The sequence below is a fragment of the Gopherus flavomarginatus genome, chromosome 1 (genome assembly GCF_025201925.1).
Source record: "Gopherus flavomarginatus isolate rGopFla2 chromosome 1, rGopFla2.mat.asm, whole genome shotgun sequence".
Taxonomy (NCBI): Eukaryota; Metazoa; Chordata; order Testudines; family Testudinidae; genus Gopherus; species Gopherus flavomarginatus.
In genome coordinates, this window is record NC_066617.1 from 355812953 (window position 1) to 355838283 (window position 25331).

Below are 25331 nucleotides of genomic sequence, written 5' to 3' on the forward strand. Positions count from 1 at the left end.
TTTAGACACCCTCCCTTTGTGAAATAGTAGAGACATGATGTATTATTTCTAATGCAGTTGCCATGGCATACCCTTCCATGGCTGCTATGTAAAATACAGTAGAACCTCTGAGTTATGAACACCGAAACTCTGAAATGTTCGTAACTCTGAACAAAATGTTATGGCTGTTCTTTCAGTAGTTTACAACTGAACATCGACTTAATACAGCTGTGAAACTTTACTATGCAGAAGAAAAATGCTGCTTTTAACCTTCTTGATTTAAATGCAGCAAGCACAGAAAGTTGCCTTACTTTGTCAAATCTGTTTTTTAAACTTTCCCTTTATTTTTTAGTAGTTTTTTCAACACAGTATTACACTGTATTGGCGTGTGTGTCTGTGTCTGTGTCTGCTGCTGCCTGATTGCGTACTTCTGGTTCCAAATGAGGTGTGTGATTAACTGGTCAGTTCGTAACTCTGGTGCTCGTAACTCTGAGGGCTTGGCTACACTGGAGAGTTGCAGCGCTGGTGAGGGGGTTGCAGCGCTGGTAAGGGGGTTACAGCGCTGTAACTCAGGATGTGGCCACACTTGAAAAGCACAGCCAGCGCTGCAACTCCCTGGTTGTAGCGCTGGCTGTACACCTGGTCTGCCTCGGGTGTAGCGATTCCAGCACTGGTGATGCAGCGCTGGTCATCAGGTGTGGACACCAACAGCGCTTTTATTGGCCTCCGGGGTATAAGGAGGTATCCCAGCATACCTTTTCAGCCACTCTGGTAATCGTTTCACACTCCACTGCCCTGGGCTCAGCTGAACCCCCCTTTAAATGCCCCGGGAATTTTAAAAATCCCCTTCCTGTTTGCTCAGCCAGGTGTGGAGTGCAATCAATCAATCAATCAATCAGCGACCATGCATCCACGCCCCAAACGAGCCCCAGCATGGAACAGTTCCGAGCTGCAGGACCTCATCAGTGTTTGGGGTGAGGAAGCTGTGCAATCACAGCTGCGCTCCAGCCGGAGAAATTATGATACGTATGGGCAGATATCAAAGTCCTTGCTGCTAAGGGGCCATGAACGGGATGCGTTGCAGTGCAGGGTAAAAATAAAGGAGCTGCGCAGTGCCTATTGTAAAGCCCGTGAGGGAAATCGCCGCTCAGGAGCTGCCCCCACGACCTGCTGTTTTTACAAGGAGCTGGATGCTATACTTGGGTATGACCCCACTGCCAATCCGAGGAGCACGATGGAGAGTTCAGAGCAGGGAGAAGTGGGGGAGGGTGTAGAGGAAGCGGAGAGTGAGGCTACTGGGGTGGAGGGAGACACCCCAGAGTCCCAGGAGGCATGCAGCCAGGAGCTCTTCTCAAGCCAGGAGGAGGCTAGCCAGTCGCAGCAGCTGGAAGTTGTTGATGAAGAAGAAGCAGAGGAGCGTGTTCCGGGTAAGCAGATTTTATGTTTTGTGAGAGGAGGGTTGGGGTTATGGCTGCCTGCATGCATGCCTAAACGTGGAATAGCCCATTGATTTGCTCTATCACGTCTCTGTAATCTGCCTCGGTAATCTCTTGAAAACTTGCAGCCAGAGCGTAGGCAATGTGCTTTCGCAAGTTTATAGGGAGAGCCACCGTGGTCCTTGTCCCGGTCAGGCTAACTCGTCCGATCCACTGTGCCGCGAGGGGTGAGGGGACCATTGCTGCACACAGGCAAGCTGCATAGGGGCCAGGGCGGAATCCACATTGCTGTAGAAGACCCTCCCTCTCTTCCCAGGTAACACGCAGCAGTGATATATCTGGCAGTAGGAAACGCTGTTGAGAATGTAGGGATACTGCTCAGTGCAGGGCGCCAGGTTCTCGGTCGTCCCCCCCGCAGGTCGGCAGCTTCGCGGTCCCCCCCACTTGCAGGTCGGCAGCTTTGTGGTCCCCCCCCCCTTGCAGGTCGACAGCTTCCCGGTCCGCCCCCCCCACAGGTCGGCAGCTTCCCGGCCCCCCCCTTTGCAGGTCGGCAGCTTCGCGGTCTGCCCCCCCCCGCGGGTCGGCAGCTTCCTGGCCCCCCCCTTGCAGGTCGCCAGCTTCCTGGTCCGCCCCCCTTGCAGGTCGCCAGCTTCCTGTTCCCTCCTGTCCCCTGTGCAGGCCCCCAGCTCCCTCCTCTACCCAGTGCAGAGAAACCCCAGTGAGCCATCAGGCAGTTCCCCTTCCCAGGTGAAGTCGGGGCAGAAACACTCACCCCATTGCTCGCCATGCCTTTGCTTCCATGGCCTCTCTGTGCTATGTTAGGTATGTGGGAATGATGCTACAAAAAGTCTACAAACTCCTTCACTGTGTGATAATAAACAATGTAGCCTCTGTGTATTACATGTTTCTATCTATGTTTTTTTAAGTGACCTTGAATAATGCAGCCGGATCACCGCCTGCCCGTCGCTTGCAGAACTTGAGGAAAAATCCGCGAAAATCAAAAGAAGAATTGATCAAAGCAGTTATGAATCAGTACGCCAGAGAAAGTAGGAAGATGCAGGAATGGAGAGAGAAAATGCATGAGTGGAGGCAAACAGAAAGCAAGAGAAAGGAACTGGCTACCAGAAAAACCTCGAAGCAGTTGATAAGCCTCCTGGCTCGCCAAACTGACTCTTTCCAGTCTCTCGTAGCCATGCAGGCAGATCTGTACCGTGGTAACCCACACCCCTCCCAAAGCTCTCTTTCTTGTTCCCCAGTATTTGCACAAAACACCCTTCTCCAGCAGCCTGTTTCTTACTACCCCCAGCTGCTCCCAACACCTGTACGATCACCTACCAGCCCTGATAACTACAATCCTTACCCTGTGCACTCCACCCCCATGACGCTGCAGCATATTAATCCTGAAGTGCAGCAGACATTGAACAGCAATCCAAACAGGACATATTCAAACCTCTGAATGTACAGTCCACCACCCTACTCCCCTGCCCTTTTATGTACTGTATTTTGAATAAAGGATTTCATGGCTTTTACAATAGTTTTTATTATTGCAGAAAGTGCTAAATACTGTACCCCAAGGGAAAAACGAGCACAGCAAAGGCACCAAACATTACTGTTGGCTCTCAGCATCAAATTGCTCCCTTAAGGCATCCCTAATCCTTGAAGCCCTTTGCTGGGCCTCTCTAGTAGCCCTGCTCTTTGGCTGTACAAATTCAGCCTCTAGGCGTCGAACCTCGGAGGTCCATTCCTCATGGAATCTTTCACCCTTCCCTTCACAAATATTATGGAGGGTACAGCACACGGATATAACAGCGGAGATGCTGCTTTCCCCCAAATCTAGTTTCCCATAAAGACAATGCCAGCGGGCTCTCAAATGGCCAAAAGCACACTCCACAGTCATTCTGCACCGGCTCAGCCTGTAGTTGAACCAGTCCTTGCTCCTGTCAAGCTTCCCTGTATACGGTTTCATGAGCCATGGCATTAAGGGGTAAGCGGGGTCTCCAAGGATCACAGTGGGCATTTCCACGTCCCCTACTGTGATCTTGCGGTCTGGGAAAAAAGTCCCGGCCATCAGCTTCCTGAACAGGGAACTGTTCCGAAAGATGCGTGCATCGTGCACCTTTCCAGGCCATCCTGAGTAAATGTCAGTGAAACGCCCACGGTGATCCACAAGCGCTTGGAGAACCACGGAGAAATACCCCTTGCGATTAATGTACTCTGATGCCAGGTGGGGTGGTGCCAGAATAGGAATATGCATCCCATCTATTGCCCCTCCACAGTTAGGGAAACTCATTTGTGCAAAGCCATCCACAATGTCCTGCACGTTCCCCAGAGTCACAGTTCTTCTTAGCAGGGTGCGATTAATGGCTGTGCAAACTTGCATCAGCATTATTCCAACGGTAGACTTTCCCACTCCAAACTGGTTCGCCACCAATTGGTAGCTGTCTGGAGTTGCCGGCTTCCAGATTGTAATAGCCACCCGCTTCTCCACTGGCAGGGCAGCTCTCAATCTCGTGTCCCTGCGCCGCAGGGTAGGGGCGAGCTCAGCACACAGTCCCATGAAAGTGGCTTTTCTCATCCGAAAGTTCTGCAGCCACTGCTCGTCATCCCAGGCTTGCAGGACGATGTGATCCCACCACTCAGTGCTGGTTTCCCGAGCCCAAAGGCGCCGTTCCACGGTGCTGAGCACGTCTATTACTGCCACAAGCAATTTACTGTCTTCAGAGTCAGGCGAATCAATATCATCGTCTGACTCCTCACTGTCACTTTGCAGCTGAAGGAATAGCTCCACTGCCATGCGTGATGTGCTGGCAACATTCATCAGCAAGGTCCTCAGCAGCTCGGGCTCCATTTGTAACAGAAATCACGCTGCAGACTCACAATGCTGCCAAACTGCTCGGAATGTGTAGCAAAGCACCACGGGGCATTGGAACAGGAAGCGGAAAGACCCGTCCCCTTCCGTCCCCTTCCCACAAGCCACAGCGCCAAAATGGGACGAGGTGCTCTGTGGGATAGCTGCCCACAATGCACCACTCCCAACAGCACTGCAAGTGCTGCAAATGTGGCCACACTGCAGCGCTGGTAGCTGTCAGTGTGGCCACACTGCAGCGCTGGCCCTACACAGCTGTACGAACACAGCTGTAACTACCAGCACTGCAGAACTGTAAGTGTAGCCATGGCCTGAGTTTGTACTGTAACTGCATGTGTCTTCCATTTACCTGCTTCCTAACTCCAAAGCTTTAGTGGAATTATATATCTGTCCAGGTCCTTACCTTGGCAGCAATCAACAAATAATAATACTGTGGTATCTTTAGTACATAACACATATTTGGAAAGGGGGTTAGTGAGAGAAATGCAGGTCATGTTTGATGACCTCTTAAGGACAGGGGAAAGCAGATACGTCACTATCTAGGTTTCTTTTGTACTGAAGAGCCAGAGTGTTTAGCTCCTGGTGATGGGGTTTCTGGGTTCACCAGCTGTAAAAAGTGTAGAGTAGTTTGGTTTTCATAAAGTGGTTTTTTTTAGATTTAAGACAGGCAGCAAGTTAGGAGTGGGGTAACTAGTCTGTAGTTATCAAGCAATATAGAAAGAACCGCAAGGAGAACAGATTTGAAATGTATCACTTCAGCTCTGCAATATTCCTGTTTCTCTTCAGAGTCACTCAGCAAGTTTTGGTACATGTAGGTGCACACCCGTTAAGTCTGGGGTTAAGATTTCGGCCAGCTCCAAATATCATCATAACTTCAGTCAGAATCACTGAGCTTCATCTAGTTTTGACATCAAATCCAGAAACCCAAATTAAGATAAATATGGGACCTGGGTTTGCTTGAAGTGCTTTCTCAGCCTCCCTTTCAATGGACCTGAGCTAAGATTTTCATGTCTATCATGAAACCCAAAATTACATGAAACTTGCCCAGTTTCTCTTGCCTTGAGAGAATTTTTCATGGCTCTAGTAATATTGTATTTCTACTCTCTAATGTTTTTGTAGAAATTATTCCATTACTACTACTACTACTACTTATTTAATCTACAGTAACTGAATTCGGCCCTGAAAAAGACTGAAGTAAATCAAGCCCTTTAAAAATGCTGTGGGGCATAGTACCATCTTGATGAGCAGAGATTAAAGCACATCAAGAAAAGAATTAGTGTGCCTTTCAATTACATACACACATCCCTGTATGTCAAGACAATAAGAGAGAATATACTCTATTGTCTTCAGCCACAGCGTCTTACAGACACACTGGATTTTGGAACGTTCTTTGTAGCTTTTCCTTTCTAAACAACTGGCATCTGCTGAAGAGAGAGAAACACTGAGTGACATTCTCAGACTCCTCCAGATAAAATCAGTAATGACCCTCAGACTTTTAGGTTAGGGCAGAGAAAAATGAGTTTTTCTGTCAAAGTAAGGCAGAGTTAAGGATGCTTTCAACAAACAGGACCAGGAAAAATAAAGAATGTGGGGGAAGGTTGAACATTGAGCGTTGTCACTGCTATAAAGTCACCAAAGCCTGGAAGGCAACTAAAACCTGTTTTACTCTCAAGAATTTTGATATTCATGCCACTGCATCCAAAGGTTGGGACAGCCATTATGTATTAAAATTTGTCAATTTAAATTGCTTTTTTTCTCACACTAGCAATATAGATATTGAAATTTCCTCAGAAAGTGCTTATCTCATCAAGAGCAAAATTATAGTATATGAAATACTAATTGCAGTATTATGAAGAAGGGTGAACTTTCCTTTGACATTTTATCTATTAGTAGAATACTAATGTGCCTCTTTTTCATAAAGTAGAAACCAGCCATCATGGGTATTGTTGTTTCCCGACTGGTGCCCCTTTTATAAATAACAGGCTGTTTATCTCCTCCTTAAATGCTTACAAACCCATGGGACTGTGGTTAAACCTCTTCTGAATTATTGGGCATATATTAAACATCAAGAAGTCCTTCACAATGCCCAGCCAATCAGATCACTCAGTAACTCTTTTCTGAAGACATATAGCATCATGCAGCTTGAAACATCATAGAGCATTTCATTGTCATAGGCAGGTTGGAAAGCTTTGTGAAATAAATAAATATGGAAGCTATGTTTTATAACTTATACATTTTAACAACAGATATGCTGATTTGAGCAACATAAAAGACTTCAAACTTTGTCCAATGCAAGAGCCAACAGATTGAACTACAGACTTTTTTTGAAATTTGATAAACTTCATTTAATTTTTGGTATTAATTTTTGTGTTCTCTTTGTGATTTATGGTATCAGACAGAAGTGAAAAAATACTATGTCAGACAGTGTTGGTTGGTTATGTTTTTTGTTTGTTTGTTGTATGTTCAGTGCAATCAGATAAGCCTGTGCTTAGAAATCTTATAAAAATGTCTGACTTCATGAGATGCCCAGCCTATTTAAAAGTTAAAGAGATTGAAATAAGTTTGTATACATTTTGGATTCTTATCCAAACTTCATGAATGCCACCCTCACTAATTTAGAGCTCTACTCACTGAATTGTGATCTCCTCTGGGAAAAACAGAAATAGAACTGTGTCACGACCCCAGGTTCCCGCTGCCAGAGTTCAGCTAACTATTGCCACCACCAAGGTTTGAACATGGAAATTTTACCTCGTGTCACCCTTTACTCTGCTCATTTGTTCTAGGAACCCTGTTCCTTGGAGCAGGGTGCTCACTGATAAGCATAGTAGGTGCTCTTTGAAGGCCACTGCAGGAAAGTCCAATGAGTCTTTACAGAATCCTCAAATATTACAACCCTATCTCCTGTCCAATCACACGTTTTACTTCCCCTACAAACCTATACATGAAATAACATCATCTCAAGATATTACCTAATATTCTGAACAATCTGAACAAAATAATTCACAGTGAATAGTGTATCTGACAAATTTAGCCGCCTTTTCTACTCTCAAATATCCCCGAGCAGATCAGTTTCCTCGAATATATTTGTTCAGATTCATTGAACAATTTTCCCTTTTTTTCCCTTCTATGGATAATGACATATAGCAATCCACAAATATTCAGTACTCAGTGTGCTAAATTCAAACTATTTTGCTTAGTTGTGATTGGTTGGATAAGTCATCATATAGTGTTGTTTCTGTGCCTTGAGTGCATGAGCACACGAGCTCTGCAGCTGCAAATACTCATGCATGAGAATTTATTATTTGGTTTCCACAAATAATCACACAGGCAACGATGAAATTCATTTTCTGTGAACATCTTTTGCTTCTAATACTTGAACGATTGAATGTACATGGAAAGCAAGTACAATTGCTCATGGGGATCACCCAAAATAAATGCACTTCATAATTACAATGATGATTAATATATTTTTTGCAGAATCTTGTCTGATCCCACCCAGCCTCTAAAGGTAAAGGAGACATTATGAGTAAGGTAAGCATAAAAATTATATTCTAAATCCTTTGTAACAGTTGTATCATAGGCAATACCGTTTGAAATTCTTCAATCGTTATTGCAGAACATATTCTTCTCTGTACCCAGGTTGGAACTTTTGGAGTTGAGTGGAAGAACATTCTGGTGGGAGGATCTTTGGCTTTGGAATTCACTGAATCACGGTTCCGTCAAAGCTTGAGTTTGAATCGGAGTCCAATAATTGATTAGAGATTTGTTTTCAGGAGGCTAGGATTGTTTGATGGTTTAATTTTATGGCTAAATTCTGTGGTACTGATTGTCTTTTTGTTTTGTGTGTTGTGGTCAGTTTTTGTGTTGTGAGGAGAGCGCAATCAAAAAATACTTACACAGAAGAGCCAGATTAGAGGACCTGACCTTGCAACCTTTAAACTCTTATTGACTCCAATGGGTGTTATGTGCCTGTCAGGAAAGCAAAATGAGGCACATAGATAATTAGGATATAGTAAAATTTCTTGTCTAGAGAAGAAGAATGAGAATCCTGCTTTGTCTGAATTCTGCTTCTAGTTAATCTCCATGTTTAGCAACAATTGTGTGTGTATGGGGGAAACACTTCACTATAACATGGGCCTTAATGACTTATATGGAAGAATTAAAGGCTACAGATCATGAGCTCCCTCTTCTTCCCATGCAACCATATTGTGGGTTGCCACCACTAATAATAGGATCATCATTAGTCTCCTCTGATGTGTTTTGGACAGGAGAACCAGGTGCAGTACTGCTTGTGCTACAGTATTCTCCTCCCTTCGCTAAATACAGAGTCACGTTTAATAGCTTGATGCCGAGATAATAGTGTCCATCTATAGATCTGAAGATTGTTTATGGTAGATAGATTAATCAAGGAAATTCATCATCTTATTTCTAAGAGTAGCCTGGAGGCAGCAGTTAAATCTTTCTTCAGGAAAATCCATTTGCTCTAAAGAAACGACTATCCTGGACAATAAATATAAACTTATGTTCTCTACCTGCTAATTAGAATGTCTGAATGGAAGATATGAGTCATAGAAATAACACATTCTTTCTATAGGCATCAGAAATTATGATGCATATATGTATGTAATAAACAATGTTATTGACACTTACATTTATACTTTATATTATACCTGGAGTTTGATCCTCTAGACAACTCACTAAGTGATGTTTTCAGACATAACACAGGCATTCGTGCAGATTTGTATCCATACCTAATGCATTATTATTATGCTATTTGTCTCACTCTGATTTTAAATTAAGTATCCACATACATATATTAAGGATGAGAGGTGGAATATTGGTTAAGGGGCTGAAGGATTGATTTTTGAGGGGAAGACTAAAGTGTTTAAAGTAAATATGTGACCTGCTTTTCAAAGATGTGCAGTACAAGCAGATCCCATTAACTTCAGTGGGAGCTGTGTGTACTCAGTAAAACTGAGCATCAATCAACTGGTATGTCGGTCCTCTCACAGCTACTCCATTTACAAATTGAGCTTTTGTTCAAGCATGTTTTCTTTCCCTTATTTGTCCCCCCCTTTCTTCCTAGCCAGAGTTCCCTGAGTGTTCACTTGGGGCATAATCCTGCAATGAGCTCTGTACTGGTGGATCCCAACATGCAGGTACAGCCCATTGCAGGATTCAATCCATAGACACCTCTTACTGCTTAATGACGTGGCATATCCCAGTAGAGGTTTGCTATGTTTTCAGTGGCTAATGACTGCTGGTGCCCTTTGTGATGAATGAGCGTGCCTGCCAGGTGCCGTAGAACCTGCCAAGTTGTCTCAGCAATATTGTTCAGGCAACCAAGATACACATTCTACGCAACTTATCTATGGGGATTAATTAACTCCCAGAGACAGCTCAGAACTGGACACCACTACCAGGAGTTTCATAGTGGATAGTGTTAAAGAAGAAAGAATAAAAGGGCTGAGAAGGCCTGAATAGCGTTTTGTCAAGGATGCTGACTCCTCCTTATATACTGCTTCCGAAAAGACAGGATTTCCCAGTTCTTCAGCGAGGGAGTCAGAGAAGGTTTTAGGGGTATTCTGAGAGAAACAGTAAGTCTCTGCTTATGCTAACTTTTATAGGGACTGATGTTCATTTGTAATAAAAAAGGATGTGTTTTATTTTCACTTTCTCTGTACCTGAGTAGTCTTCTTAGCCTATGTGCAGCATGTCTCAGTTGGCATGTGACCAGGATTCATCACTGAATTTGGTCTGCTGGTTGGATCACTGGCTTCCCCAGCCCAGCCCAGGTACTGATGGGGAGTGTGATGTGAATGCTGATCCATGCCTCCCACCTGAATAGTACCTTACCATGCAAGGAGCGCCTCCTCTTCAGTGCTACTGAAGCTATGGTTGGTTGTAGCAGCATTTTTTCTTACAGAATAATCCCATTAAATTAGTGGAATGCAAGGCAATTCAGCCATGTGGTGGGGCGACGTCACAACTCACTGACGCGACACCTCCTTCTGGTCATTCTGGGAATTAGCTCTTCCAGCTCAGAGCATCCTCTGCAGGCTAGTGTCTTGCCTGCCACTGGCCCCCATGTCCCTCCCGGACCCTGGTGCCCCTTATCTCGGAGTTCTGCCCCCTGAAGTACCCCACAGTCACACTGGGTCTCTCCTACCCAGGGAACCCCCAAACCCCTATCCCTTGCCTCAGTCTTGTTGCCTGCATGTTGTGTGGCCATCTCTTTCCTCTGTGTGTGTGTGTGTTTGTACCTGGACTCTGTATCACTGATTTCTCCTTCCCTAGGAAGCCGACCTGCAAGGCACCGGACTTCTGCTTGCTAGAATTGCAAAACTGATGTCAGAATGGGACATGGGTATTGTAAGAAGGGACGACAGTGCTTTTCTGGATCATACTACTTACTGCTAGCTAAAGAGGCTTTCTTTTTGTTTAAGCGCAGGAGGCCTGTGTTCTTGGAGCTGAAGAGCACAGGTTCGATTCCCTATTCTCAGCCAGCTTTGAGAAAAGATTCGAAAGCACAGAGGCAGGTTGTTTGGTACATGAGAAAAGAGAGAGACTTCCAAGTGTAAGGGGCAATGTCAGAGAAGCATACAAAAGGGAGAATGTTGAACCATACACGTGGAGAGGGATGGGAGGTGCAAAAGACCTAGGTCAACATGGGCTTATGCAAGTCTCAGAATGTCACAGGTAAGAAACTTAGACTTTAGGGCCTCAATTCAGCCAAGTACTTAAGCATGTGCCTAAGTTTAAGCACACACGTAGACACATTCAGCTCAGTGGGAGTACTTGCATGTCTACTGTTAGGCAAGTGTATAGGTGCCTTGCAGAACTGTGGCTTATACGCATCTTCAGGAGGAAAGGCCGGGGGAGAGGACAGAGTCATTCATCTCAGGTACGGGACATGCAGCAGAAAAATCCATAAAATTAGTTATAAGTAGAACAAATGAATAAGTGAAGTATTAATATTCTGCAAGTTGTAAATGTCTGATTGTGAACAATTTATAAACTCATACATTTAAACCATTAGCATGAAGGCACACGTTTCTGAAAAGCATGGCGTAGGGACATTTTGTTAATGCCCATCATAAACATCACTAATTATCACATTCAGAAATGCCCTCAGTATTACATTTAAAAAAAAATCTAGTGTAAGTGCGTGACACTGCATATATAATTTTCTCAGCTGTTACGGTTAACACAGATTTGCTTTCCTTGATTTCAGCACAGCAGGGTTGTGTGTGGGTGGCAGGGACTGAGTGGTGGGGAGAAGAGAGAAGATGGCTCTTTCTAATATTTCATTGCTCATCCAGCATCAAGAACCTTTCCTACACTGTGCCCATCTCCCTCTATGGCCTCACACTTAGGGATCCTTGTCCCCTCTATGATCATATCTTCTAAACTTGCATAGATTCATGATGGAGATGACACTTTGCACTCCTATTATTCAGCAGTAGAAGTCTTGGCATTTGTATTACTGCCTAGAGATCTCAGTTAGGGATCAGAGCCCCGTTGTCTGTGAGCTCACACATAGTGAAAAGATAGTCCCAGCTGCAAAGAATGTATTCATTAGGGTGATAGACAACAGATGGATACAACAAACAAACAGGGGAGCACAAGGTGACAGTGAGACAACTATGTTTAGTGTAATTATCAGGGGTCTCAGAACACCAGCTACCTAAGCACCTATTGCATCTTCTCGTGTATGATCCTATAACACCTTCCATCTGATCATCTTGATGCACTTTACAAACTTTAATAAATTTAACCTACTTCAGCTCTGTGATGCAAATAAGTATTATTAGTCCCATTTTACAGATAAGGGCCATGGTTTTCAAAAGTGACTAGTGATTTTGGGTGCTCTACTTGACACTCCTTATGATTGCCAACTTTCTGCTCGCACAGAACTGAACACCCTTGCCCTGCCCCATCCGTCTTCTGAGGCCCCGCCCCTTCTCCAAGGCAGTTCCCAGCCAATGGGATCTGCAGAGCTGGCACTTGGGGTGGGGGCAGCGTGTGGAACTCTCTGGCTACCCCTATGCCTACAAGCTGGCGGGGGGGACATGCCGCTGCTTCCGGAAGCCGCACGGAGACATGGCAGGCAGAGAGCCTACCTTAGCCCCGGTGCGCCACTAACCAGACTTTTAAAGGCCCGGTCAGCAGTGCTGACCGGAGCTGCCAGGGTCCCTTTTCGACCAGGCGTTCCTATCAAGAGACAGACACTTGGCAACCCTATTAAAGTCAGACCCCACAAAGGTCTACTTTGGCACCCAGAAAACGAGGCCATCATAATGACTAGTCAGTAAAACAAACCAAAACAGGCCCCAAATCCTTAGATACAAAGCAGTTGAGTGATCTGGTCAGTGTTACAGCCAGCAATAAAACTCAAGTCTCCTGAACAAACAGTCAAACATCCTTGCTCCCCTCATCTGTGCTCAGTCATAACCGCAGTTCTGTTGTTCCCAGCATGGAGTTAATCTATCAGAATGGTCAAACATCTCCTGCAGTAAATTCCACTCACAGTGATATGTTTGCGCAACTGGGTATTTGCCTAGGCAAAATGGGTGAATAGGTGTTTCTTTATGAACATGTATGTGGACCTCAGTGCACGCCATGACAATGGATATATGCAGAAATTGTTCAGGTGCTATTTAACAGACTTTTGTGCATATTTAGTCCATACACTTTTATTATTATTATTATTATTATTATTATTATTATTTATGTTATTTTCATCCGTCATTGTCAAGGAGTAATGTGACAACTTCTCTTTTCCACTGTTTTATGAAAAATGCGCGATCACAGTTCTCTATGCCTCGAAAGGGAGTGACAGTGAGATGAGCCCAGGCACTTACCCATTGAAAACCATGGTGGATGCCTTTTTCACACCACTTCCCCCATTTTCCAGATCTGCCATAGCATAATAATTTTTTTTATTTAAAAAGAACACGCTTGTGCAAGACAGCAAAGAAAAATAGCACCAGATGTATAGTTCTTAAGTGTTTATTTTCCTATCTGTGCATGCTGCAAGGATTTTGAGATGAAAGCACTTAGAAATGCACAACTATAATTATATTCATTTCACAGTGATGGCTATGACATCTCCTGAAACTAACTGGAGAGTTTATTTACAATAAGTTCTATCCCACTGCTAGTTACAGACATAACACAACATACAGAAAAAAGAGATATAAACAGAGTACAGATTTCATTCGGCTTCTGGACAATCTAGAGGGATTTGTCTAATTTAAAGGCTGCCCCACAGAGCAGACACAGAGCACCAAATGCAGATCACGAAAAAAAAAATTGCAACAAAAATCATTCTGAATCTATGAGTTTTGTTCCCCACTCATCACTATGGTATCAGAGTGTCTACTCTGTGCACACATTCTGTGAAAACACAAATAGGTAATGTAAGCAATATCCTATATATCTGTTTCCCCTAAACTACTGCATGAGTGATTATAAAAAATGTGCCCTCGTGTTTCTGGTTAGTAACAGAACTGCTGTAGTCAATTATTTTGGAGAAACAGAACTGTCTTGCAAAGAATTTCAGATTTAGACACATGAAGCTGGCGCACACACAGTTGTTCGTACCTAAGGGTATGTCTACACTACGGGATTATTCCTATTTTACATAAACCGGTTTTGTAAAACAGATTGTATAAAGTCTAGTGCATGCGGCCACACTGAGCACATTAATTCGACGGTGTGCATCCATAGTCCGAGGCTAGCTTCGATTTCCGGAGAGTTGCACTGTGGGTAGCTATCCCGTAGCTATCCCATAGTTCCCGCAGTCTCCTCCGCCCATTGGAATTCTGGGTTGAGATCCCAATGCAAAAACAGTGTCTCAGGTGATTCTGGGTAAATGTCGTCACTCAATCTTTCCTCCGTGAAAGCAACGGCAGACAATCATTTCGCATCCTTTTTCCCTGGATTGCACTGGCAGACACCATAGCATGGCAACCATGGAGCCAGTTTTGCCTTTTGTCACTGTCACCATATGTGTACTGGATGCTGCTGACAGACGCAGTACTTCAATGCTACACAACAGCATTCATTTGCCTTGGCAAGGTAGTAGAGACCATTACCATCCCTATTGCACCATCTGCCATGCCGTTGTAAATTGGCAATGAGATTATGGTTATCAGTCGTTCTGTACCGTCTGCTGCTGTCATGGGTGCTCCTGGCTGGCCTTGCTGAGGTCAACCGGGGGCGCACAGACAAAAATGGGAATGACTCCCCAGGTCATTCCCTTCTTTATGTTTTGTCTAAAAATAGAGTCAGTCCTGCCTAGAATATGGGGCAAGTGTACCAGAGAACCAGAGAGCACAGCCGCTCCGTGTCAGAGCCCCAGAGATCCCACAGAAATGATGAGCTGCATGCCATTCTAGAGGGTGCCCCTGCAACAAACCCACCCGTTGCTTCCCTTCTCCCCCAACCCTCTTGGGCTGCCGTGGCAGTGTCTCCCCATTTGTGTGATGAAGTAATAAAGAATGCAGGAATAAGAAACACTGACTTTTTAGTGAGATAAAATGAGGGGGAGGCAGCCTCCAGCTGCTATGATAGTCCAGGCAGGACATTAAAGGGTGGTAGGGGAGAGGAGCCCAGCCTCCCACTGCTATGATAGTCCAGGCAGTACAGAATCTTTTCTTCAGACATGAAAGCAGGGGGGCTGGTGGAGCTCAGGCCCCAGTTGCTATGATGAGGACAGTTACCAGCCATTCTGTACCATCTCCCGGGAATGACCAGGAGTCATTCCCATTTTTACCCAGGCACCCCCGGCCGACCTCACCAAGGCTAGCCAGGAGCACTCACGGGCTGATGATGACGATGGATAGCAGTCATATTGTACCATCTGCCACCAGGAAGGGGATGCTGGTGTTCAGTGCTGCAGCACCCCGTCTACCAGCAGCAGGCAGTAGACATAGGGTGACATTGAAAAAAGGTTAGAAACTTTTTTTTCCCTTTTCTTTCTGGGGGTGGGGGGGAAGGGTGTAAACTGACGACATATACCCTGAAACACCCGGGAAAATGTTTTTGACCCTTCAGGCATTGGGAGCTCAGCCAAGAATGCAAATACTTTTCGGAGACTGCAGGAACTGTGGGATAGCTGGAGTCCTGAGTACCCCTCCCTCCCTCCATGAGCGTCCATTTGATTCTTTGGCTTTCCCTTACGCTTGTCACACAGCACTGTGCTGTGGCCTCTGTCTATCATAGCCTGGAGATTTTTTCAAATGCTTTGTCATTTTGTCTGTAACGGAGCTCTGATAGAACAGATTTGTCTCCCCATACAGCAATCAGATCCAGTATCTCCCGTACAGTCCATAGTGGAGCTCTTTTTGGATTTGGGACTGCATCACCATCCATGCTGATTAGAGCTCCACGCTGGGCAAACAGGAAATGAAATTCAATAGTTTGCGGGGCTTTTCCTGTCTACTTGGCCAGTGCATCCAAGTTCAGATTGCTTTCCAGAGCGGTCACAATGGTTCACTGTGAGATACAGCCCAGAGGCCAATACCGTCCATTTGCTGCCACACTAACCCTAATCCGACATGGCAATACCGATTTCAGCGCTACTCCTCTCATTGGAGAGGAGTACAGAAATCGGTTTAAAGAGCCCTTTATATCAATATAAAAGGCCTCGTTGTATGGACGGGTGCAGGGTTAAATGGGTTTAACGCTGCTAAATTCGGTTTAAACGCATAATGTAGACCAGGCCTAAGTTATTACAGCATAAATAGCAGCCCCTCCCATTACTGCTTGGCCATCTCCTTTATAGTCATTAGAAGAATCGCATCTCTTCTCTCCTGTAGGAGACTATACAGCTATGTACAAAGACTGGATATTTGTACTTTGATCAGGCATACTAGGGATGCATGCTAGGGATGCCTGTCTGACCACATTTAGGTGTAAATACCTAGTTTGCCCATGTACCTTTGGTATTTGCATCTATAATGTAGGCAGGATTTGTGTGACTGAAAATCTCACCCTTAGTAAAGAAATCCTGCATCTCTGCATTGACTGGAACCCACATGAATATTCTACCAAGCACTTTTGTTTCTCAAAAGACAGATAGGGTAACATTTGTAGAAGCATCTAAGAGATTTGGAAAGTCAATGAAGCTTAGGCTGCTAAGTGCCTAAGTTGCTTTTGAAAATGGTTCTTAGGTACTTTCAAAAAGTGTATCCTTAGGAATAGTTGTTGTTTTTGTTATTGCTTTATACAGAGCCATGATGCTAGGGATGCATTCACACTTACGAGACAGAAATGGAAGTTCATTGCCCTGAAGAGTATACATTCTAAGTTCCCAATTCAGAAAAAAAGAATCCTTTTCAGAATAGCACATAAGCTGCTGTTTAATTTTAAGCACTGGCTTAAATGCTGTCATGAATAGGAACGGATTTAAGTACATTCTTAAGTCTTTTCCTGAATCTGGTTTTAAGATTCTTATTCCACCAGATGATGAGCATAAATCATAGTGCTACAGGCTACCTCTGTAGAAGAAAATAGCAATCTTCTTGAAGGATCAGAACCCTAGATTAAACAAGGGACAGCAGGGGAAGGGATAGCTCAGTGGTTAGAGCATTGGCCCCCTAAACCCAGGGTTTTAGTTTTCAGTCCTTGTGGGGGCCATTTAGGGATCTAGGGCAAAAATCTGTCTGAGATTGGTTCTGCTTTGAGCAGGGGGTTGGACTAGATAACCTTTCAACCCTGATATTCCATGAATTTCTAAGGAATGTCACACAAAGGGTGGGGAGTAGGAGATGTCCTGTAGAAACTTGCTATGCAAATTAAGATAACTCTTCATGCTACACAAGGCACTTAAAATGCAGACATTGTCATAAAAACATGTAGGTTTTTTTGATATTTTTAAATATTTCATATATTTTCAGTGCTTAATATATGTATAAAGGCTCCCCTGTCTAATCTGGCTATCTGTCTAATTCTGGAATTATATAGCACTCTCAGACTGTTAGCAAACCTTTAGTTCCTACTGCATAAGGCATTGTTCACACTGCTCAGAATGTCAGAAAGGAGTGATGCCCTTATGAATATAAGTATATTTCTACTGAGTAGTGCACTGTTGTGAGTGGTTTTACAGTCAAAAGCCATCATACATTGCATCAGACTATCTGAATTTGAATCTTTCCCATTTTATTAGATGTTGTTTAGGATACAAGCAAAGTGTTGCCATTCCTGTATATCCTAGGCCAGTATTTGCATGTCCTATGTGTTTAGTCCCGTAAGTTTTCCGTCTCTGAGTACTGTTCGACGGAAGGATTCTTTCGGTTGGCCTGTTTTGCGTGTTCCTCCAGCTGCCCAGTAGCCCATCTGCCGTGGCATATGCTCTGGCTTCATTCTTAACCCATGTTTCAAATATTTTCATCTTTTATGGATAACTTTAAAGATAGGGGGTTGTTGAACATTCTGACAAAAATCAGCATTTTATAAATTCATTCCATTTAATACCTAGTATTTTTCTAAGGCTTTTGATTTTGAAGGCATTTAGATGTCTGTTGGTACTTTTGGAGGATTTTCAGCTTTCACACCTGTAAGTTAAGATGGAAATAACATTTGAGTTGAAGATGCATGGTTTGGTCTTTAAGTTATAGATAGTTAATGACCAAATCTTATTTTAACTGGTAAATGCAACTGCCGCCTTGTCAAGTTGTGACATTTTTTCTAGTAATTCAGAATGGCTTGCACTTTATACTCCTTTCAGTGGTAGGTAAAGTCTTCTGCAGTATTACCTTAAGCAGAATAAAAGAAGCAGTTGAGGAGAAACTAAGGGAAGACTGGGCAATATTTCAACCCTAAGAATTATCATTGAAGAGAGCACTGAATGGCAAAAAAACACAAACTTTGTGGATTTCAAGCAATCCTTTGACAGCCTCCATCACGATTTAGTCTGGAACATTTTGAAGTTCTGTTGTATGCCAGCAAAAATAGACAACATCATCGAGGCTTTATATCAAGGTGCACATTGAGTGAATGGTTCAACAAAGACACAGTTGTCAAACAAGGATGCATTCTGTCACTTCTGCTGTTTGGCATAGGCATTGACTTTATTATGAGAAAATGTGTAGAGCAATATAACACATGCGTACACTAGAAGAGAGAGATTTTGCTGAAGAACTTTGCTTTTCTAAGTGACTGTTCAGCCCACGTGCAGGTAAAAATCTGTCCAGCATCGCAAAAACCACAGGTTTAATAATCAGTTATGAAGAAACAACTCTAATGAGAAACCCAGCAACTCCCAACTCAGACATTGCATCAGACTATGAGTAAAACAAAATCTTATCAAAATATAGGGCTAGATTTTCAGCTAGTAGAAACTGACATAGCTCCATTGAAATCAATGGAGCGATATCAATTTACACCAGCTGAATATTTGGCCCTGTTTATATACTGTGTACAGCCAAAATTATGCCTATCAAAGTATTTATAAGCATCCTATTCTCTTCAGCCTAAGTATCTCCTGTGATGCGTAGAGTGCCCTCAACTCCCATTAACTTCACTGGTAATTGAAGGCACTCAGCACCTCAAAGATTAGGCCTATGTAAATGAAAGAGCAAAGTACAGAACCAAGGAGTCTCTTCTCCCAGGTCCCTAAACAGTACACACTGTTCAGTGGAAAATAACAAACTTTTCCATAGCTACAGTTATTCTGTTTTTCCCATAGCCTTACTTATTGCAAAATACTTATAACATAATCAAGAAGCACAAACAAGACAGAGAAGGAGAACAATGTGTATTTACAGTTATATAAACAGACTAATGGGGAAGTTTAACAAGCTTAAATAGCTTTTCCCCCCCTTGTTTTATTAATTTAGGTTGAAATAAAATGAGTTTTCATTATGAGTCAGAAGAATAATCACTTCTGACAAATTAACAGCTAAATTGATTTGGTGCAGTGCCTCCATGCTTATAATGTGGAATATTAGTCATTGTTCAACTTGCACAAGAAGTATGACAAATGTCTTGTCAATCATTCTGCTGTCAACTCTAGCATTATGAAAAACAATCTCGACTTGGTTATGTCAGAGCAGCCTTAGTGGCTAGTCAGGTTTGTTTGTTTGTTTTTTTAATCCTTTTGATTGCATATTGATTATATTGGCTATATTGATTACTTAAGGATCCCCAATTAGCAAATTAGATTTCTGAGGTTTGATAGGTTCTGGTCCCAGAATCAGGCACCGAAGTATTAGAATGACAGGTTGGTTGGGAACCCTGATATGCACAGCTGCAACACTCAGAGTTAGGGAAAATATTTTGAATTTTCAATAATTGTATTAACGTTTGCAGTAAAAACACAACTGTTCTGATCCAAATAAGAATGTAGCCATAGAGCAATATTAATTTGACATCCAGCATCATATCGTATACATACTCACTCAATTCTTGTGGAGACCTAGAGGCGGGTGGTGGTCCACGAAATTTTGTCCTGTCTCTGACATGCCAATGAATCCAGTAGTCAAAGTCTCATGAGCCTTGATCATGGTTCGGCCTAGTATTGGGTCTGATGGCTACCATGAATATTTGTAAGTGTTCTTGCTTCTTTGCTTATAACTAACTTCCTCACCGTGACATTGTTGGGGTATCCTTATCCAATGGGCTAATATATTAATTATCTTAAACTTATCAGCATACACATCAATTGGTTACTATGACAATCTTGCGGTAATACATCTGATGATGTTCCTATCCCATAATATCCAAAGCTGGTATCAACTGACTTCTTGCAGTTCCTTGTCAGCATTTTATGGAAGATCTCAGCAGAACTAAATATTGCAGAATAAGCAAAATAATATTATGTCATCTTGTGACATAGGAGCAAAGAATCCTGTGGCACCTTATAGACTAACAGACGTTTTGGAGCATGAGCTTTCGTGGGTGAATACCCACTTCCTCAGATGCATCTGAGGAAGTGGGTATTCACCCACGAAAGCTCATGCTCCAAAACGTCTGTTAGTCTATAAGGTGCCACAGGATTCTTTGCTGCTTTTACAGATCCAGACTAACACGGCTACCCTCTGATACTTGTGACATAGGGTCACTATTGGTCAACTTACTTATGCTAAGGCTTATAGGCTCAAGTTCCTTATGCTAACTGTTTCAGCAAATTTCTTACAGGGTTGAGCCTGTAGGCTTCTTGCATTACTGATATATATTAGATCTTATCTCTGTATTTAAGATGAGGTGCAATACCTGGCCCCACAAAGACTCCCAGTGCAGCAATGGCCTGAAACCACTACAGTTTACAAGTGTTTGTTCTCAGTGTAGAATATAGTATTTTTTCCTAAGACATATGACAATGTCTTAGGATATTTTTTTCTAATGTTCAGGCTAAATTTTCCTTTGCTCTTTAATTTCCCAATACTCCTAGTTGTGCCATACTGAGACAAAATGTTTTTATTTCCTCAACACTACAGCACAGTTCTCATGTAGAGCCACCAACCAGTTAATAATGTATCCGATGAGGGTATGCAAATGAATTCTGATTGGATTCATGCTGTCTATATCTGGTATGTCCCATCATATTAGTACTGTGCTGACCTACAATGTGATGTGATGAGACACCTCTTAATACTGCATGATGTGACACAATGTAATATGACCAAAATGTAAAGGAGTACACTGCTTTTGACCCTTCATTTCCGATAGGCCTTAGACAATCTAATATAAACAAAGCTGATGAGATGAGAACAAAGAGTAAGGAATCATAATACCTATGAAAGAGTGCACTCTACCAACTTCCCAATGTATTTGCAGGCATGCCAGGCTTAGAACTGCCTATGTACATGTGAATTTTACATTATGCAAAGTTTTGCATTATTACTCCTTGTAAACTAAGGCACCATGATGACAACCAGCTAGACTTTCAGGTGAGAGGGACTTAAAGTGGTTATTAACTCATTTAGGGAGAAATGTTTCTTGCTTGATGGAGCTGCTGGGATCCTACTTCAAGTCTACAGACCACAGCAGTATGTAGGCCCATGCATATAAGTTCTAGGACAAATTGCCCTTTCAGAGTGCCTCCAGCACATTAGCCATGATCACTGCTACATGTATAGCAATGTCATCACGTGGGAAGATACGACCCACAGCTCCTGCCCTATACTTGTGACAATACTCATTTCTTCCACTTAAAAACTGGAAAGGGATGGCATCAAAGAAGCGGTGGATTCCCTTAGTGTGTCACATTAAACCTTTTGCATATTCTAACATTCTTGTCCTATCTTGCAAAAATAAAGCTTTGATCTCTCTGATAAATGCGATAAACATTTTTAGCACTTATTTGATGCCTTAGACACTAATTAATCCTCATGGTACCCTGGGAGGAAGGTAAGAAAGTGTTATCACTCCATTTTATAGATTGAGGAAATGAAGTACACTGAGGTTAAAGGGATTTTCCCAAGATCACAAGAATTAGTGTCTAACCCAAGATTAGAATGCATAAGTTCCTGGCTATTACAGGCAGCGTCCAATATATCACACCATCCTTCAAGTAAATATACTAAACAAAATGTTAAAAATCAGTTTCTGAAAAATAGTGAAGCTCTCTGTCCATTTTAAAAATAATAATAGTACTCATGTCACACTCAGAACACTGTATTAGTTTAGAGTGAAAACATGCACACACACATAGTCCATGGAGCCTTTCAAAAAACTGAAACTCTTCTGATGACAAAGAAATGTACAAATGTGCCATCTTTTAACCTTTTGGGACCAGATCTTAAACTGATATAAATCAGCATTGGGGCTTCAGTGGCATTGTGCCAGCTGAGGATCTGTCCCTTAATTTTTACCTAGGTCTTTTTCAGATGAATTGTTTTTTTCTTAAGAGGTTACTTGAGTTTTTGTAGCCATTCATAAAGCTCACCGAAGTCTTTTGAAATTGACCACAAGCGCTATCATAGCCATCACTGTTATCTGCTGACACTGTTTGTTCTCAGACCTAATGATTTTCCTCAATTAAATTGTTTTTCACTGTTTGCCAGCACTTGATCATGACATCAAAAAATCCAGTAAGATATCTGAAGAGGGAACGTTAAAAAAGAAAGTGAAAACCTCTTTTCACTTCTGAACTCGAACATCTTTTTCTCCCTGACCTTGCTGCTTCACATCCGTCATGTACTACTTGATACAAGTGCATTCATCAAATGCTGCCTGTTAGATCAATTGCCAAGCAGTTCACATTGTCTCAATTCATCAAGAACCTAAATATGTCACTTTACAGTGGGGGCTGGGAAATATAGGTTAACAAACCCAACAAAACTCAGCAAAATCTTTGACACGACTGTTGGTTTGAAATTCAGGAGCCGGAGTGGAAATCAGAGGGAAGAAAGTTGGCAAACCTCTTAATGAAAGAGACAGTCATGATACCCACTGTTGATCCAGGGTGCTTTCTTCTGCCCTTTACCATCACCTCTCTTTTTGGTGGGTGAATTTAAAATAGCCAGCTTTAACCAAGGTGGCTTGATTCTAACCAAAGCAATTTTTATCACCCATTTAAATCATGATTTAAAACCTTGATTTAAATCTATTTTTAATCGTGTTTTGTGCTGGTACTTTTTATATATTTTCCTGAAGACAGCTTGACTTTCATTAGTTGGGAACCATTAAAAAATGTTGTTTGCAGCCAAACATAAACATCTGGTGCTTCGTTTTCCTAACCAGGTGCACTATATCTAGGGCCCTACCAAATTCACAGCCATGAAAAATGGGTCACGAATCATGAAATCTGGTCTTGTGTGTGCTTTTACACTGTAAAATACAGATTTCACAGGCGAGACTACCATTTCGCAAATTGCGGGTCCTGACCCAAAAGAGAGTTACAGGGGGGTCGCAGTATTGTCAACCTTGCTTCTGTGCTGACTTCAGCACTGGGTGGCTGGATAGTGGCAGCTGCTGACTGAGGGTTCAGCTCTGCGAGTTGCAGCACAGAAGTAAGGGTGGCAATACCTTCCCATCCCATCCTTAAATCTGCGCTGCTGCTGGCAGCGGCTCTGCCTTCAGAGCTGGGCTCCCAGCCTGCAGCCACTGCTCTCCAGCTGCCCTTCTCTGAAGACAGCGCTGCTGCCAGCAGCAGTGCAGAAGTAAGGGTAGCAGTTCCACAACCCCCCTTACAATAACCTTGTGTCCCGCCTCCCCAAGCACCTTTTTGGATCAGGACCCCTACAACTACAACATGGTGAAATTTCAGATTTAAATAGCTGAAGTCATGAAATTTATGATTTTTAAAATCCCATGACCTGAAATTGACCAAAATGGATAGTGAATTTAGTAGGGCCCTAACTATATCTAGAGACAGCAGTTTTAGCAATTTTATAGCTTAATTTACCTTTATACAGATTCTTAATTTTTACCTTTTTTATTGCATTAGAAAATGGTGAATTATGCATTTCTTATTTACTAGATGATTGACTTTTTTACTTTTGATTTGTGCCAATGTCTATTTGGATATAAAATTAAATTCAATTAAAATGCTCAATAACCATCATTTTTGTCATGTTTATATTTTATTAAATAAGACTATGTTAAAAGTGCAGGATATATGTGAAAAGGGTTTATGAACATTTATCAAAATATGTTTTGCATTTGAAACTAACTAATTTGTTAAACAAAGGAAGTATTATCTGTAATTAATTAATTGAACTGATTGTTTGTAATCACCATATCCTACAAGATTTTGTAATTAATGGATATCATCCTCTCACATTCAATTTTTATTCATAGATTAGAAGAGGTAAACAAACTTACCTGTTTTTTTTTTAACTCCCAGTCAGTTTCTTAACTTTGAATGAACTAATCATTGCACTGAACTAGTTAAATAAACTGAAATATAGAAAATATTCTTTTTGGATCTGCAGATGAGGCTACTGCTGTCAAAAGCTGGTTTAGCACCTCATCAAACTCTGGTTCCAGGTGCTTAGCCAGTGACTTCCATCAATTTGCTGATTTGATTTTCTTTAAAATTTGCCAGCAAACATGTACTGCTTAATATTCTTTTAATATTTATTGTAAATTATTTTAATAGATTATAATCAGTTTAGCCCTTAATATAAGTTGCCTTTGTTTCAAATTTAATTTTAAATTGGCTTATTTTAAAAAAACCTATATTTAGCTTACATTCTGAAAAATATTTTTTTTTAAATCATAGATTTTAATCCACCCTTGTTTTAACCCAGGATCCTTATTCAGTTACCCAACTCTTAGCGAAAACCCAAACTTTCCTCATTTTTTGTCATAGTTATGCATATGTGAGCTGCCATAAAGTCCCTTTATTACACTGTCAGAATCTCTAATACAGATGCAAACCCGACTTAAGCAAATCTGCACTTACGGGAAAAGTTCGGTAAATTCCGTAAATTAGAAAGGTTTTTTTGTTTGTTTGTTTGGTTTTTTTTGCGTAATGGTCAGGTGTACATTCCCGACTTATGCAAAATTTGAGTTACGCAAGGGGTTCCAGAATGGAACAGTTACATAAGTAGGGGAGCGTCCATACTACTCTCTAATATATATATTAACATACAACTGAATGTGGTGGGTTTCCTGTGTGTTTGTGGCAATAAATACTGCCTCATGTCCATTACACGCACAAGGGCCTTTGTACTTTCCTTTGCCCTTTGGTTTCGGCATTCATTAGTGAGACAATAGCATGTGTGCTTTAGGGGCTGTGAGTATGACTTCCTCAGAAATCCAAATTAATTCCAAAATAGCTGTGTTTGTGTACACGTGTTGTAAATGTAAAAAGAGACCAAGATAGCAGTCCAAATGCTGAAGTCTGGAAAAGCCACAGTGGTTTGTAACATTACTCCAGAGTTGCTGAAGATAGGTCAGAATATTGTTGTACCATGTCTGAATAGGCTCCTCCAGACCATTTGGAGCATGAATGTCATCCCAGGTGTCTGGAAGAAGGGGTTTATTCTGCCGCTGTTTACAAAGGGAGGTAAGACCAAATTTAGCAACCGAAGAGGTATTATGCTGTTATCTATCCTAAGAAAAGTCTTTGCTTCCATATGAATGTCTTGAAT

The 25331-nt window shown here is 42.3% G+C and overlaps 1 protein-coding gene across 1 annotated transcript; it reads left to right on the forward strand.

Annotated features, from left to right (window-relative positions):
• The first annotated feature begins 629 nt into the window (after positions 1-629).
• On the forward strand, positions 630-2922 carry LOC127045716 (zinc finger and SCAN domain-containing protein 29-like). Its single transcript, XM_050942168.1, has 2 exons — positions 630-1406; positions 2342-2922. Exons 1-2 carry the CDS (start codon positions 884-886, stop codon positions 2869-2871), a joined length of 1053 nt encoding a protein of 350 aa, XP_050798125.1. The 5' UTR covers positions 630-883; the 3' UTR covers positions 2872-2922.
• The last annotated feature ends 22409 nt before the right edge of the window (positions 2923-25331 follow it).